The sequence below is a fragment of the Phascolarctos cinereus genome, unplaced genomic scaffold (genome assembly GCF_003287225.1).
Source record: "Phascolarctos cinereus isolate Bilbo 61053 unplaced genomic scaffold, phaCin_HiC Scaffold_3;HRSCAF=262, whole genome shotgun sequence".
NCBI lineage: Eukaryota > Metazoa > Chordata > Mammalia > Diprotodontia > Phascolarctidae > Phascolarctos > Phascolarctos cinereus.
Window position 1 is genome coordinate 158,095,235 of NW_027555736.1, and position 16,597 is coordinate 158,111,831.

The 16,597-nt window shown below is 37.0% G+C and overlaps 1 protein-coding gene across 3 annotated transcripts in view; it reads left to right on the top strand.

The window, feature by feature from the left end:
* The window catches only part of DNAAF4 (dynein axonemal assembly factor 4), a 94,744-nt gene extending 82,442 nt beyond the window's left edge, over positions 1-12,302 (top strand). The window contains exon 8 of one of the 3 annotated variants that reach the window (XM_020981343.2): positions 11,556-12,302. In XM_020981343.2, coding sequence (XP_020837002.1) covers positions 11,556-11,639 — 84 coding nt within the window. In that variant the 3' untranslated portion in view covers positions 11,640-12,302. The remainder of the gene's footprint in view (positions 1-11,555) is intronic. The other 2 variants (XM_020981336.2, XM_020981330.2) reach the window with 2 other exon arrangements.
* The last annotated feature ends 4,295 nt before the right edge of the window (positions 12,303-16,597 follow it).

The following is a 16,597-nucleotide window of genomic DNA, read 5'->3' on the forward strand; positions in this document are numbered from 1 at the left end:
CAGACTTGAGATATATTGTGAGGGAGGATTTGACAAATGAACATAGCACAATAGGAAGAACACTTAATTTCTATTCAGAAGACCTATGCTGAAACTCTACCTCTGCTACTTAGTACTTTGTGTGATCTTGAATAAAACTTTTACCTCTCAGGGCAAAGGGAAAGGGAATAAGCTTTTTACAAATGTTATCTCATTTGGTCCTCACAACAACTGTGCGAGGTAGTGACCATTTTACAGATGAGGAAATTGAGGCAGAGTTTAAGTGAATTGCCCAGCATCACACAGCTAGTAATTATCTGAGGCCAGATTTAAACTTTTATTTTCCTGACCCCAGGCCCAGTGCTCTATCCACTACACTACCATCTGCCTCTGTTCCTTTGTCTGTACGATGAGAGGATTCAGCTATTTGATGATATCCAGCTCTAAATTCAACAGTTCAATTCCACAAGTATTTATTAAGTGCCTTTTCTGTGCCAGGGTCTGTGTTAGGTGTTGGGGATGCAGGAACAAAAAAGAAGCAGTACTTGCCCTCCAGGAACTTATAGTCTACTTGTAGGAAACAATATGTACACACATAAATCAATAAAAAATAAATACAAAGTAATTTCAGTGGTGGTCAGGCACTAACAACTTGAGAGAGTCAGGAAGAGTGTCATATGGGAGAGGGTATTTGAGCTGAGCTGAGAGGGAAGTTAGAGGTTCTAAGAAGTGGAAATGAGGAAGGAGAACATTTTGGGCATAATAGAAAGGACACCAAGAAAAAACATGGTATCAAAGGCACCAAGAAAGAACATAGAGTGTCCTGTGAGAAGAACAGGGAAAAGTCCACTTTAGTTGGATCATAGAGTACATGAGATGAAATCAGTCCAGAAAAATAAGTTGGAGATAGGATTTGAAGAGCTCTGAGTGCCAAAGAAGAAGATTCTAGAGGCAACACAGAACTACTAAAGCATCTTGAATGGAAGAGAGGCATAGTCAGACCTGGGATTTAAGATCATTAAGACAGCTATGTTGTTTGTGGATCAGAAAAGGAAGAATCTTGAGATAGGGAGACCATTTAGGAGACTATTGCAGTAGTTAAGGTGATACAGACTTTAGCTGGAGTGGTGGTTGTGTAAGAAAAGAAAGGGGATTCATATGAGAGTTATTACAGATAGAGGTAGAATTACTAAGAGTTGTAAACTGGCTAATAGAGTGAGAGAGAAGAATCAAGGATTACTGGAATGATACAGATGTTGAGAAGACTCTGTGTGTGTGTGTGTGTGTGTGTGTGTGTGTGTGTGTGTGTGGTGTGTATGTAAGAAAAATAACTGAGATTTGGAGTAGGAATGGAGAGGTTGGCTATCAAAATAAATAGAGGATTGGAGGAATTCAGAGATGTCACAGTAAGATCCCAAGAAAAATCTCAGTTTCCTCAGGACACAAATGAGATAACAAAACACTCAAATAAACAGGGTTAAAGGAGTGAAAGGAGGGCAATAAAAGGTTGGTTTTTTTGGTAAGGGAAAGGAAATTATCAAGCAGGAAAAGTACTATGAACCAGTTATTAAGGACTGAAAGTCACCAGGAGGAAAAAAAAATGAATTAAATTTAAAAACGACCTAAGAAATAAGGCTGTATCCAACATAACACATGCAAAAAAATTGAAAATTGAGAGGATCTGGTTATTAGTATAGAAAGAATCAGTATCTATATAAAGAGATCTATCATCAATAAGAACAGAATTTCAAATCGATAACAAAAATTAACAAGGAGAAAGCAGTGGAAAATCTGGATAAAAACATGAAATCAATAGGAGATAAATTTGTCAGGACTTGAATGCAAAATCTGCAGAAGCAACTGAACATGTAGCAAAATATTATTGAAGATCAGCTCAATCAGAAAAAAGAAAGCTGGAAAAGTACAGTCAGACTTGACAGCACTAGACAACTGAACTCAGACATACCAGTAGTTTTCAGATTACCTGAAGAAAAAAAATGCCAAGAGTTTAACTACTTGAGCAACAAGGAGTTGCTCAAGAAAATTTCCCAGAAGTAAGATCAAGACATGGCCTAAAGATCAATAGAATTTAACTGAAACTTTCAGAGACAAATAGTAGATTCATATCACCCAGACACATTGTTATTAATTTCCAGAGCTTGATCAATAAAGATTTAATAAACATCTAAGAAGAAAAACTTCACTTATCAAGGAGCTGTTGAGGTTTAGAGAGTTAGGGGTCCTGGGACTCCAAAATCATGACAGGCAGGTCCTGCCTGAATGAATTTGACCCAAGCCTTCTTTCAGCCAAAGTCAACATTTATTAAAGACCCACCATATTGGCCAGACTCAAGGAATCTGAATGTTTGTAAGCTATTGGCTAGATTTTAAGAATCTGAGCCCTTGGCTAGGTTCTGAAGGAATCTGGGCATCTTAATGGAAACAAGATGAACCTTATATACAGAAAGACTGTGGAGGGGATCTAGGAGTGGTCAAGTAGTTTGGGGTCACTGGGGGGTCTGGGAGAAGGGGTGTCTTGATGGGAGTGGCCAGTAAGCTGGGGTGACTGGAGGAGGGATCTAGGGAAGATCTTGATGGGAGTGACTGGGAGGTAGAATGGGGTCTAGATAGGATCAAGGGTAGGAAGTGGGGGGGGGAAGGGGAACACATCCATAAGGGTAACAAAGAATTGGGAGATTGCATAAGTGATAAGGAAAGGCCAGTTGATAGGATTATAGCCTCAGGCAATGCTAGAGACTTCCTTGTGGGAAAATCCTGGGCTTTTCCTCCTTGGGGTCCAGATCCCAAAGACCTGGTCTTTTCCTCTTAGGGGTTCAGATTCCATTCCCATCATTCCCCCCTCAAACAAATTCTATTGGGTAAGGGGCAAAGATCTCAGCTTGGGCCTGTACCCTGTCAGAACCATCATTGAAATAACAGGATTATTAATCCATCATGAGAAAGCACACAAAAAAACTAGAATATAATTTACAAAAAAAAAAAAGTTAAAGGAAACGAGGCTTTATCCCATAATCTTTTATCTTGCTAAGCTAATATTTGAAAATAAAAAATATATACATTTTAAATTCCCTATTGTATTTCCAAGGAAAAAAAGAGAAATTACCTTAAGGTTTTGATATCTAAATCAGTCCCAGAACAATCTCTAGGTAGTTCTTAGGATGGAAAAAAACATAAGAGAAAGGGGCACTTGATATGTAAATCAAAAGCAAAATTCAAGTAAAGTCAACGTCAAAACTCTCAGTCAAAAAAAAAATCCAGGACAAAATATAAATGTTGCTCGGAGAGAACAAAAATTCAAAAGAATTATTGAGATCAGTAGTCTTGAAGGGTGATTCCATGTAAATGTTACATGGCTAGTAAAATAAGGAATAGTAGGGGGGAGGGAGGACCAAAGGGAAAAAAACAGATTCAAAAAGGGACTTTAGAATAACAGAGATGCTAATGAAGATTGCTTGAACTAGCCCAAGAGAATATAGAAAGAGTTGACATAACACTTAGGGGGCAAGAGGAAGAATATAAACCATTGAAGGAAGGTAAAAGGAACATCCAAATAAGGAAAGTGAGAATCTGGAGATGGCAATATAATGAAGCTAAAGGAGGTGATAGTATCAAAGTGTTTGATAGCATTAAATGTTATGTAAGGTTAGAGGAGAAAAGGTCAAGATGGATGCCTGGAGCTCGAAGGCAGGCAGATCATTTCTCACATACCTATTCCAACAGAAATTTGAAATGCATACCAAACCAAGTAATGGTCAAGAAATCCATTAAGAAACTCCATAGTAAGTTATTTCATCTACCTCATAGCTGCACAGAAGTTGATGGTCAGTAGGAAAGGGAGATAACAGAAAATATATTACCAGCATAAGCAAACAAGCCAGTAGCCTCCCAGCATGACCATAGATGAGGTCAAAGACACACATAGCCTTCAGGGCTCTGTGTCCTGACAGCAAGAATTGAAGACAACCTCAAGAAAATACTAGAGTCATCATAAGCCCCCAGACTAGTTGGAAACCCACAGAGGGGATCTTCAAAACACTTGGTACAGTAATAACCAGTGTGGTACAGCAATGCTCAGACCAGGACAGCCTAGGTGCTCTGAAGTCCCTAGTATTCTAGATGCCAGAGAGGGCCTCGAGATCTAAATCTTTGAATCTGAAAAGTCCAGAGGTGGGAATTGACCCCAGGAAGAAGAGGTTAGCATAGGAAACCAAGTAATCTGGGTTGTGACCAAGCAAGCCTGACCATCCCACCCAAAAATACAAAGAGAAGAACTTGGTCCTGGCACAAAGCCCCATTTCAGGAACTAAAGCTGGAGAAATTAGTAAGCCAAAGAAGACACCAGTATAAAAAAATTATTATACAAGGTGCCCCACAAAAGATCCTAGAATGGGAGAGTCACTCTTTAACAACTGAAAGTAGAGACTGAAAGGAAGAAATGGATTGTCCACATTTACTACATGAATACCTAGAATAAATGAAGCAAGAGACAGAAAAAAAAATGAAATAAAGGCTCTGAAGAATTGGAAGAATTAAAGCTTAGAAGTAAAAGTGATAAACTTTACCTAAGTAATAGACTTTCTGAAAACCATAAGAGATTAAATAGAAATCAATGACTATATGACACAGCAATCAAAGACTGAAAAAATAGAAGAAAATGTAAGGTAATAAGCTACTTTACTTATTCAGTGCCATACCAATCAAACTACCAAAAATTAATTAAAAGAGCTAAAAAAAATAATAACAAGATTCATTTGGAATAACAAAAGGTCCAGAATATCAAGGGAACTACTGAAAAGAAATGCAGGGGAAGGTGGCCTCGCCATCCCAAATCTTAAATTATAAAGCAGCAATCATCAAAACTAGTTGGTACTGGCTAAGAAATAGAGTAGTGGATCAGTGGAATAGGTTAGGTACAAGACACAGTAGTCAATGACTACAGTAATCTACTATTTGATAAACCCAAAGACCCCCGGCTTCTGGGATAAGAACACACTATTTGACAAAAACTGCTGGGAAAACTGGAAAAGAGTATGGCAGAAACTAGGCATAGACCAAAATCTCACACCCTATACCAAAATAAAGTCAAAATAGGTTCATGATTTAGATATAAAGTCTGATACTATAAGCAAACTGGGACAGCAAGGAATAGTTTACCTGTCAGATTTATGGAGAACAGAAGAATTTATGACCAAACCGGAGATAGAGAACATTATGAAATGCAAAATGGATAATTTTGATTACATTAAATTCAAAAGTTTTTGCACAAACAAAACCAATGCAACCAAGATTAGGAGGGAAGCAGAAAACTGGGAAAGAACTTTTACAACTGGTGTTTCTGGTAAGGGCCTCATTTCTAAAATATATAGAAAACTAAGTCAAATTTATAAGAATACAAGTCATCCTCCAATTGATAAATGGTCAAAGCATATGAACAGGCAGTTCTCAGATGAAGAAATTAAAGCCATCTATAGTCATATGAAAAAATGCTCTAAATCACTATTGATCAGAGGTACCACATACTATTCTGAGGTACCACATCACACCTATCAGATTGGCCAACTTGACAAAACAAGTAAAGGATAAATGTTGGAGAAGATGTGAGAAAATTGGAACACTAATGCATTGTTGGTGGAGTTGTGAAATGATCCAACCATTTTGGAGAGCAATTTGGAATTATGCTCAAAGGGCTGTAAACATGTGCACACCCTTTGACCCAGAAATACTACTTCTAGGTCTGTATCCCAAAGAGATCATAAAAATGGGGAAAAGACCCACATGTACAAAAATATTTATAGCAGCTCTTTTTGTGGTGGCCAAGAGTTGGAAATTGAGAGGATGCCCATCAACTGTGGAATGGCTGAACAAGTTGTGGTATATGAATGTAATGGAATACTATTGTGCTGTAAGAAATGATGAGCAGGCAGACTTCAGAAAAACCTAGAAAGACTTGTATGGACTAATGCTGAGTGAAGTGAGCAGGACCAAGAGAACATTGCACACAGTAAAAGCCACCTTGTACAGGGACTAACTTTGATAGACAGCCCTTCTCAGCAATACAAAGATCTAAGACATCTCCAAAAGTCTCATGATGGAAAGTGCTATCCACATCCAAAGAAAGAACTATGGAGTTTGAATGCAGATTGAAGCATACTATTTGCCATTTTTTCCTTCTGTTTTGTTTTGTTTCTTCTTTCTTGTGGTTCCTCCTATTAGTTTTAATTCTTCCTTACAACATGACTAATGTGAAAATATGTTTAATAGGAATGTATATATAAAGCCTATATCAGATTGCATGCCATCTTGGTCAGGGAGAGGAGGATGGAGGGGGAGAAAAATTTTAAACTCAAAAGCTTATGGAAGTGATTGTTGATAAATCAAAATAAATTAACAAAAAAGAAGAAGAAGAAGAAGAAGAAGAAGGGGCAGTTAGGTGGTGCAATGGATAGAGCACCAGCCCAGGAGTCAGGAGGACCTGAGTTCAAATGTGGCCTCAGACACATAACACTTGCTGTGTGACTCTGGGCAAGTCAGTTAACCCCAATTGCCTCATATATATATATATATATATATATATAATTATATGTATGTATGCATGTATATCTAAGAAAGAAACAAACAAAATGTAAGGTATATGATTAAGCAATTGCCCTGGAAAACAGGTCAAGTAACATTGCCTGTCTGAAAACTACAATTTCTAAAAAGCCTGGCTGCTGATATTTTTTTTTCCTGGCTACTATATTTCAAGAAATAACAAATTAAAATTGCTCAAATCTCTTAGAATCAAAAGGCAAAGTAAAGATTAAAAGAATCTTCCAATCACCATTTGAAAGACAAAGCCCTGAAGGAAAAGTCTTACTAATGTCATAGCCAAACTCTAGAGCTCCTAGATCAAAGAAAAAATACCACAGGCATCCAGAAAGAAGTTTACTACCAAGGAAGTACAATCAGGATCTCAGGAGCTGGCAGGTTCTACCAAAAGTGAGAAATCTTGGAATACAAGATTGCAAAGGGCAAAAGATACAAGCTTGCAACTAAGCATGACATCCCCTGAAAAGCTGAGCATCATCCTACAGGAATTGTTTTGCTTTTTTTTTTTTTTAGAAGTGAGACCCTCTATTATTAAAAGTTTCCTTGACTAGTAAAAATTTGCTTACCATCTGTGGTTGGGAAAAACTAGACTAGAGAATCACTTCTAGGTAATGTGCATTTTAACTATTGCCTTTGTTGTCTAACCCGTTCATAATTCCAAATTTGGAAATTTCAAGTCAGATGGAGGGAAGATGCTACCATTGTAGAGGGGGCCCTGTCTCTCTGGAGCATGCTGTGCTGCCATTTCTGGTTGCAGAATCTGGTTGTGGGAATCTGAGGGTGGGACCTCCACAATTCATTCATGAGAAGCTTTGCAATGGGAGATGAGGAGTCCTCTAATTGATTGATGAACTAGAAGAGCTGTTATCTCATCTGATTCACAAAAGTGAGGTATTGGCTTCTCTGCTTTTTAAATTTTTTCTCAGTTATGAAACATGTGAATGGTTCCCAGCTATATCTTGAATCAAGTTGGGGAAGGGGCAAATGCCCTGTCTCCCACCTGGTCTTCAATCAGCTCCAAGAAGTCCCCCTTCTGAGCTTCCATTTTTGTCACCTGGTGACTGAGAATTCTCTATTTTAATTTGAAAGGCCTCCAATACACTATGTTAAGCAGTAGTAGTTATAGGGAATAGTATCTTAGCTCATCCAACAATGTTAACCCTGATTTTAACCTTTGTTTCTAACTTTCTCTGAGTTTAGTTTCTGACTTCTTAAGGGAATTGTTCAAATCAAAGACTTCTAATTCACTGTTAATAAATTAGATCTACCTACCTTATTTTTTAGTATCATCTTTAGTATTCTAAAGGCAGAAAGTAGCCATTGAGAAAAAGGCATTTTTGGACCCAACTTTTGAAAATCCTGAGAAAGTTAAAAGTAGAAGCAAGCAGTATGTTACTTACCTTGACTCTTAGCTCATTAGGGTCTGTGACCAGAACAAAGGTGTACCTGTTCCTGCCATCACTGCTTAACCCGTTGGCCACTATATATGAGTACAATGGACAGCGATTATTGGAAACTCTACTGGAACATTGGATAAAAAGATGACTCAGTTTCTTCACTGAAGCAGGTTTCGATGAGTCTTTTCCCCACAGAAATGTTTGTTGATCTAAAACCAACTTTCATTTCTGGAACTTCTCGGTAGCTTTTTTTTTTTATCTTGAGAAGCTAATCATGAGCAAGGAATTGTAAGATGTTGCCAAAAACTATGCTGGTGGGCATCACATTATTGACAAGGAGATCAATGATCTGGTTCTAGCCAGGATTTGGAAACTGGCTGAGCAGTGTACAGATCTTCAGAGATTCTTGGTTTTCCACAACTCTGCTGGTACTGGTTTTCTTTCTCTGTTGATAGAATGTTAGTAAATTCATTATGGCAGATAGTCAAAGCTGGAGTTCTTAGTTTAGGTTTCCACAGCTGTAATTCTGACCAAAACGCACACCGCTTTGGACCGATGATTGAGCCTTCATGAAAGTGAAGCCATCTATGGTGATATCTCTTGCAGAAACTTGGATATTGAATATTCAACCTAGGTGAATATGAATCACCTTATTCAGCCACATTGTGTTTTCTGTTATTGTTGCACTCATTGGCACCCTGAGTGTTGATCTGACAGAATTCCAAGCCAAGCCAGTGCCCTTTCTCTACATCTGCTTTGCCACTTAAGTCCATCATTCTTGCTAAGGACAACTACAGGCAGCTTTCTGTAGCAGAGACCATGAGTGCTTTGAGCCAGCAAACCGGATGGTGAAGTGGGACTCTTGCCACAATAAACAAACACATGGCTTCCTGCCTTTTGTACTATGATGATGTTGTTTGCAAAGATGTTAATGCTGTCATAACCTCCATCAAGACAAAGTATAGCATCCAGTTTGTGAACTGGCGCCCAACTGACTTAATTACCAGTTTTCCACTGTGCTTCTTTGTGGTAACTTGACCAAAGTTTATCAGGCAGTGTTAAAGTTGAACAACACTATAGACATTGCTAAGGTCTGGACTCTCCTGGACAACAAATTTGATTAGGTCTTTGTCAATGATGTCTTTGTTATATGGTACATAGGGGACAGGATGGAAAACAGCATTCTCTGAGGCATGTGAGTATAGCTGTCCTACAGATAGGATACAAAGAGGTTGATATGGATTCTTTTGAAGGAGATGGTGAAGAGGAAGGTTAAGAGTACTAGTTATCCCTTCCATGCAGCTCTGAAGCATGTTACATCCAAGACTTATGACACACAGAGGCCTAGGCTGCTCTTTGGAAAAGACCATGGTGATATAAAGGAGACTTGATAGTGCAGCTAGTTATCTGGCTAGTTTTTACTACCATCAAAACTATGACTACATCTGAATTTTCAATGTGTTCCTTTTTAAACTGTTCCATAAATGTCTTTGGAATTAAAAGTTTTAAGGGGGAAAAAAGTAGAAGTGATCATAAGGCTATTTAGTTCTGGAAAGTGTGATCCAGAGAGATTAAATGACCTTCCTAAAGTCAACTGAAAGAGGAGCTGGGAAGCATAATCCAGATTTTCTAACTCCCTGTCCAGATTTTTACCAAACTTCCCTCAGCCTCAGCTTTCTTTATACTTTTGGAAGTTTGCCTATGATGTATTACTTCTTAACCTTTCTTACCCCAAAGGACTATGTAGATGTGAAAACTGTGTGGATCTGATAAGTGGAGGAAAAGGCAAATAGTAAAACCTAGTTACATTCATTACAAATGTATTTATTCCATAAATAATTTAAAGGGACAGAAATAAAAAAAAAAGATATCATCTCTTATTCAGTGAACTAATTCAATCCAATTATCATTTTTATTTTTTTCCCTTAGGCAGTTGGGGTTAAGTGACTTGCCTAGGGTCACACAGCTAGTAAGTGTTAAGTGGTTGGTCTGAGGCCAGATTTGAACTCAGGTCCTCCTGACTTCAGGGCTGGTGCTCTATCCACTGGACCACCTAGCTGTCCCCTCAATTATCATTTCTTAAGTGCTAGCCATGTAACATTTACATGGAATCACCTTCAATGGTAAATGTTTACTCTATGTTACCTTTCAAGTTTAGTTGAAGTTTGGTTACTTTTTTGTTATTATTTGGTTATTTGGTGATTTTTAAGAAAAAATATATGTGTATTTCTAGTCAATGAATATACAGTTCTGATTCTTTTGAACTCACTTTAAATAACTTTACATAGGTCTCTGTATTTTCTTTTATTTATGTTTGATATTTTCATGGAGCCATAATATTTCATTATGTTAATATACCATAATTTATTCAGATAATTCAGATATTCAAACCTTACTGGTATATAGGCTATTTCAAGTTTGGTATTATAAATAAAGCAACGTTTAATGTTTTTGTACAGATAGATCTCTTTTTGATATTTTAGTATAAATTTTTAGGAATGGAATTGCTGAGTCAAAAAATATAATCCAGTCGATGATTTTTATTGTATAGTCCCATATTGCTCTCCAAATTGTTTATATCAGGATGAAGATAACATTTTAAGGAAGTTTCAATTCAAATCAATGAGTGATTAATCTGCTCTGTGCAAGGCACTAAGTTTAACCATGAGGTAGTAGAGGAAAAAAAAGGATTGTAATCAGCTGGGAGAGATGAGTCCCAGGATGGATGTCTGTTTTAGCGTTTAGGAAAAGTGAACATGTTTTTTAGGCATATGGAAGGGAGCCAGTTGAGTGAGAGTGATCAAAGAGGCATGAAAGAGAGAAGGAATCCTAGATCAGAGACCTGAAGAAGGCAAAATTAAGGGTTTGGCCTTAGCCAGGCATTAAGGAGACTTCTGAGAGCAGAAAGAAAGGAAGAGAAAATGGGCGATGATACTCAAAAATGGTAAGAAGTGGACTAGGGGTTTTTAGGTATTTCTCTTCTAAAGCTCTTAAGCTATATCTTTTCATTTAGGGAGATGTGCATGGTTGACAGTTTAAAGAGAAAGGAGAGCATTTGGAGAGAAGAAACAGTTGTTGAGGGTAACAAAATGGGGCAGTAACAAGTGTGGATGGATTGTTGGGCAATGGGTAAGGGCACACTTAAAAGCACCATAAAAATTCCTTTTGAATGTTTTAAATGTTAATGATGCATCATAGCTTCGTCAATTTCAAACTTAAAGTTATTTTAAACTCACAAGTAGATAATCTCCTTACCTAACCTGAATGAAGGCCTCATTATAATTGCTATGAAATATAAAACTCTCTGGAGATTGCAATAATAAATAGATGAGAGAGGCAGGAAACTGCTAAGAACTAATGTCTGGTGAGAACTATATTTTTGTATTCTAGTCAGACACTGTTTTGGAGAACACTAAGTAGTTTATATATATATATATATATGTCTGTGAGAGTATATGGATATATATATATATATACATATGTATGTATATGTATGTATACATATGTATGTGACAGTTTTCTATATTCTATAAAATAGACATTTTGTTGCCCCTTGCTGTATGAATACAGGTTTACAGGATTATGAAGCGGCACTTAAGATCGACCCATCCAACAAAACTGTACGAAAAGATGCTGAGAAGATTCGGAATATAATCCAAGGAACTGAACTAGAATAATAATGAACACTACAAGCAGCTAGATATTGTCTTGTGTTGATAATAAGGAGGTGAAGGCATTCATATCCTTTTTCTGTATTCTAGTTCATATTGCCAAATGACTTAATGTTTATTGTTTCTACAATTTTTGTAGAAGCCAAAATATTATAAAGTTGTAGGAAACAAGCTATCCAGGTTGGACAAGTTTTGAGTAAATAAATCAAAGTAAGAAATGATACATTTTAATTCTTTACTTTTAAAGTATTTATAAGTTTATCTTATTTTCCTTGTTAAAGCTTGCCCAAGTAACTAAACATGTGTTTGGTGTTTAATATTAGGGTGTTGGTTTCATTTTGACCAGAGATCTATTTTTTACAATACCTAGTTTGTAATGTTTTCATTTAAATTGTGTTTTACCAATAAAGCAACTGAGTTATTAAGTCAGATAAGTAGTTATTTTTGCATGTAATGCATATATTTTAATTTATTTATCCTAATACACAGAATATCCCCTAGGTTTTTTCTAATACTCTCCTAGCATCACTGTGACAAATTAAATTGGCTTAACCCAGAGAAGCAACTGGTTGAACAAGCTTGCCTATGGATCTAGTTACAGACAGGGTAGTAAGAAAAGTAATCACACTTAATTTCACTCAAAAAGGTAAAAATAGAATGGTCAGAAACACTCAAATTTTCCTGGTTTGTTCAATACAGAATTGAAGTGATAAGAAGATTTTCACATTATATGTGAGATGTTAGAATATTGTGTTCATCATGATGTAATTTGTACACCTTTATGTGATGTACAACAGTTGTCACAATTGTTTTTTTAAGAAGGCTTTTTGTATTAAAAAATTCATCATTTAATCACCTGACACTTATTCAAGGGGAAATCATAGGATGGAGTCTAGGTCATTTGACCAGCAAGATAGTGAATTGGTCACTTTCTCCAAACCCCTTTAACTCTGGAATCTTCAAAAAAAGGAAATTATGTTCCACATACAGAATCATTACAAAGTCATTACAATTACATTTCAGATCTAGAGGATAAAGAAAGAGCATTTACAATGTTAAATCCTTATGAATTAACACTGGAGAAATCTAATTTTTAAAGCAGCTCATGCAGGAGGATAAATTAATTTACAGGCTCATCTTGGGTTTCCTATCTCCCTTGCTGTAGAGATTCTACTGAGAATCATGCCCCACCCTCCCCTCCTGAAATAGCAGTGGTGGACACTGTCCTTGCCTAACCACCTGTGGCTGAATCAGAGGAGGAAGGGAGGGGCTAAAAACAAGCTGCCTTTTGCCTGGGACCCAATCCTAGGTGAGCAACACCCAAGATTGAAAAGAATGCCTGGAACACCCTAATTCCATAAAAAGTGGCAGCCTCCCAGCCATGACAAGGAAAGGAGGCAATCTAAGAAAGCAATGAGATGGGGTACCAGCAGCTGTATCCAGGTTGAAGCCAGTCTTGTCTCTCTGAGGGCACTAATAGCAGGGATCCAGGTTGGAAAATGATAGTTTCTAACTTAGGCTGAGGGAGCCTTGCAGCCCAGCATTGGAGCTGTGCACACCAGCAAAGGGGTTGGAGCTAGCAAATGAGTGATGGGAATTTTTAAAAAGGTTGAAAGACTAATTGTGTCAAGAAAAAAAGCCTCAATAAAAGAGCACAATTGGATAAAACAACAGATAGGATGAGTATTAAATTCTCAAAGAAAATCAAAGCTCTCAACAAGTATTGTAAAACAAAGGAAAGTGAACCAATTTGACAAATTATAGAATACTATAGATTTCCAAGAAAGCATAGAACAACAAACTCCACAATGGTTACAAAGAAGAGAAAAGAAAAGAAGCCGTAAAAAAAAAATTAAAAATATTGGTCAGAGTTGAGTGTTCAATGTAGAGTTTTTAAAAATGACTTGGTGGGTTAGAAAAAATTGAACCCATGATGAAGATTACTGCTAAAGAAATAAAGGAGAAGATTAACAGCAAAATAGAAGCAAAAGTCAACAGTGTTAAAACAATGTATAAATTACATACAAGCAAAAATGACTGATCTTGAAGACAGGATACACAGAAACAGCTTATGATCATAAGTCTCTCAGAAGAATATGAAAAAATAAAAACCTTGAATACCATAATACAGGGAACTGCCCAGAATCCTAAATTTAGATAGTAAAACTCTAGTTGAAAGAATTTACCGATTGCCTTGAGGAAACGACAACAATACACCATGTGCTTCAGGAGCCTCTTAATACATCCCCAGCTAATGAAACATTCCACAATTGTATTCCATAAATACTTGAAGATTCCTTTTTGGTAAAAAGTTGCTTTAATTTCCATGAAGCCTTTATAAGTTCAACTTCTCTGATGTGTGTGTTTTTTATAATGAGACCTGTATTATTCACTCTGTTACAAATACCACTTGGTGTTAACTCATCAAGTAAACAGTTATATTTATAGAATACTTATCATATCGTGAGAAAATAGATTTAAATGTTTAGTATCCTGGAAGAAAATTGTGCGCACCTGGTTTGAAGTAGTTGATAATTAAATAGTGATGAAAATCCATTTCAGAGACAGTATGAAAAACATCTATCCCCTAATTAATATTGCAAACTTTTAAATGTCTAATTCAAAGGGTAGAGAATCCTTTTGTAGCAGTCCTGTGAATTTTTTTAAAACACCAGTTGAATGTCACCAATTTCAAAATTCCAAATTGACATCCTAAAGCTAACAGTTTTTTTTTTCTGGTCTACATCCTGTTATTTGATTTGTCCTCAGAAGTCCTATTGTAGAAACTTCTTCCACCCATGTAGGTTGACAATTCATCTGTATTAGAAGGTTGCATGAGGCACTGTGAGGTTGGGTCTGTCAATGGTCATTTAGCCAGTAGGTGTCACAGGCAGGATCTGAACCCAGTTTTCCTAATTCCAAGACCAGTCCAACTATAAACTATGCCATGCTGCCTCTCAACCTAATAAACATATAAGCTGTTTGGTTTTCCAAAATGAGAGTACTGCTTTAAAAAAAATGCAAATATTTTAGCTCTTTACTCACCAAGTCAGAATACATTGTTGTAAGGGAGTGGTCCTGAAAGCATTCACCACATCACAGAAAAAGTCTAGTAATGAGGCTAAACTAACTGTAAAATGGCAACTCTCCATTTCTTTGTGAGGTACAAATTAGTCCCCAGACTGAATCAAAAAGGGAACAATGCTTTAGGATTGAGAATAATAAACTATGCCTCAGGGTGACTTTTAAAAGTGAGTTTGAAGACAGATTCAAAGGAAGAGACAAGTTCAAAGAGGAAGCCAACTCCCTAAAGGAGGAGCAGAAGCTTAAAGGTGGAGAAAGGAAAACTTTAGAAAGTTACATGGAGCTGGAGAAAGGGAAATTATAAGAAGCTACATGAGGGGCAGCTAGGTGGTGCAGTGTATAGAGCACTGGCCCTGGAGGCAGGAGGACCTGAGTTCAAATCCGGCCTCAGACCAAAACACTTGACACTTACCAGCTGTGTGACCCTGGGCAAGTCACTTAATCCCAATTGCTTAAAACAAACAAGCAAAAACAAAAACAAAAAACCCCCCAAAACAAGAAGCTACATGGAGCTGAGAGAGTGGAAACATCAGGTGAGGCAACTTCCACAAAGGAGTCAGCACTCTGGGAAGGAGGCTGCTTACCCAAACTTAGAATAAAGGTGACTCAGGACAGAAGCTGTGTTGTGGAAGTTGCCTCTCTCACCTCCCTGCCATATACTGACACTAAAGTGGTAACCTTACAACTCTTTTCCCATTGAGTTCTACAGCAGGAGTCTAAAGCCTATTTTTTTTTTAAGGAAAGTGGTGGGGAGGGAAGGAGAAGTGAATGTGTTTACCTTTGTTTTAAATGTTCATTTTGTTTTTATAAACAATAGTAACCACTGGCAATTGCTAGTTAAGACTGTATTTATTGGGAATACAGCTGGAAGGAAGCAACTGCTGTGAGAGGGAAATATCCCTAGAAAAGAGAGACAGGTTTAACACTTACCTGTTTTGCCAGAAGCCTGTCTCTAACTGGGGTCTTGAAGCTAACAAAATGACAAAGAGTATCATATATCTTTTGATACTACCCAGAGTTAAGAAATGTTTATCCTGGGAAAACCCCTCTGGCCAACACTCTAGACATGTAAATGCAGTCTTAAGTAAAATACCCAAATATAGTAGCTGATATTAGCATTCTAACAGTAATATCTAACTGTTGTATTAATCTATCCTTATTATCCTCATTGAAACTTCCATAGACTTCGAGAAAATTTTTTAAAAACATCCTTCTTTTAAGGCACTTTTCTTCCAGAACTTATTTGGGTATATTAAATAATTAAACCATACTTCATGTAAACCTTGCTTCTGTTTGAGGTGATACTGATTTAACCAAGATCAATAAATCCTTAATCCTGACTCTTTTTTTTTTGGTGGGGGGGCTAGGCAATGCCCAGGGTCACATAGCTAGTGTTAATGTGGCTGAGGCCCAATTTGAACTCAGATCCTCCTGAATCCAGGGCCTGTGCTCCATCCACTGTGCCAATTAGCCACCCCACTTAATCCTGATTGTTTACCGGTATATTGATTACATGCACTCTGTTTTGCTAGAATAACATTTCTTAAATATAGGTTTTTGTTTTGTGTCTAATAGATGTTGTAGGTAAGCTGTAGAAAAACAAAGGAAAAGTGGGAAAAAACCAGCAGTGACATTTGTTGATGGAGGAATGAATAACTTTAGTTCTAGATAAAGCTCCTGTGTTTGGAATAGAAAGGCATCCATGAGAGGATTTGAAACTCTCTTATCCTATAGAAGATAGGAAAGCTGGATAAATCTGAATCTGCTGGCAAGACTAATTTGCGCAAAAGCAAAAAGTTAGCAGTTAAGCCTTTCCCAGAAATGTTGTTTGTGCTTTTTGGTGTTTGAGATAGAAGT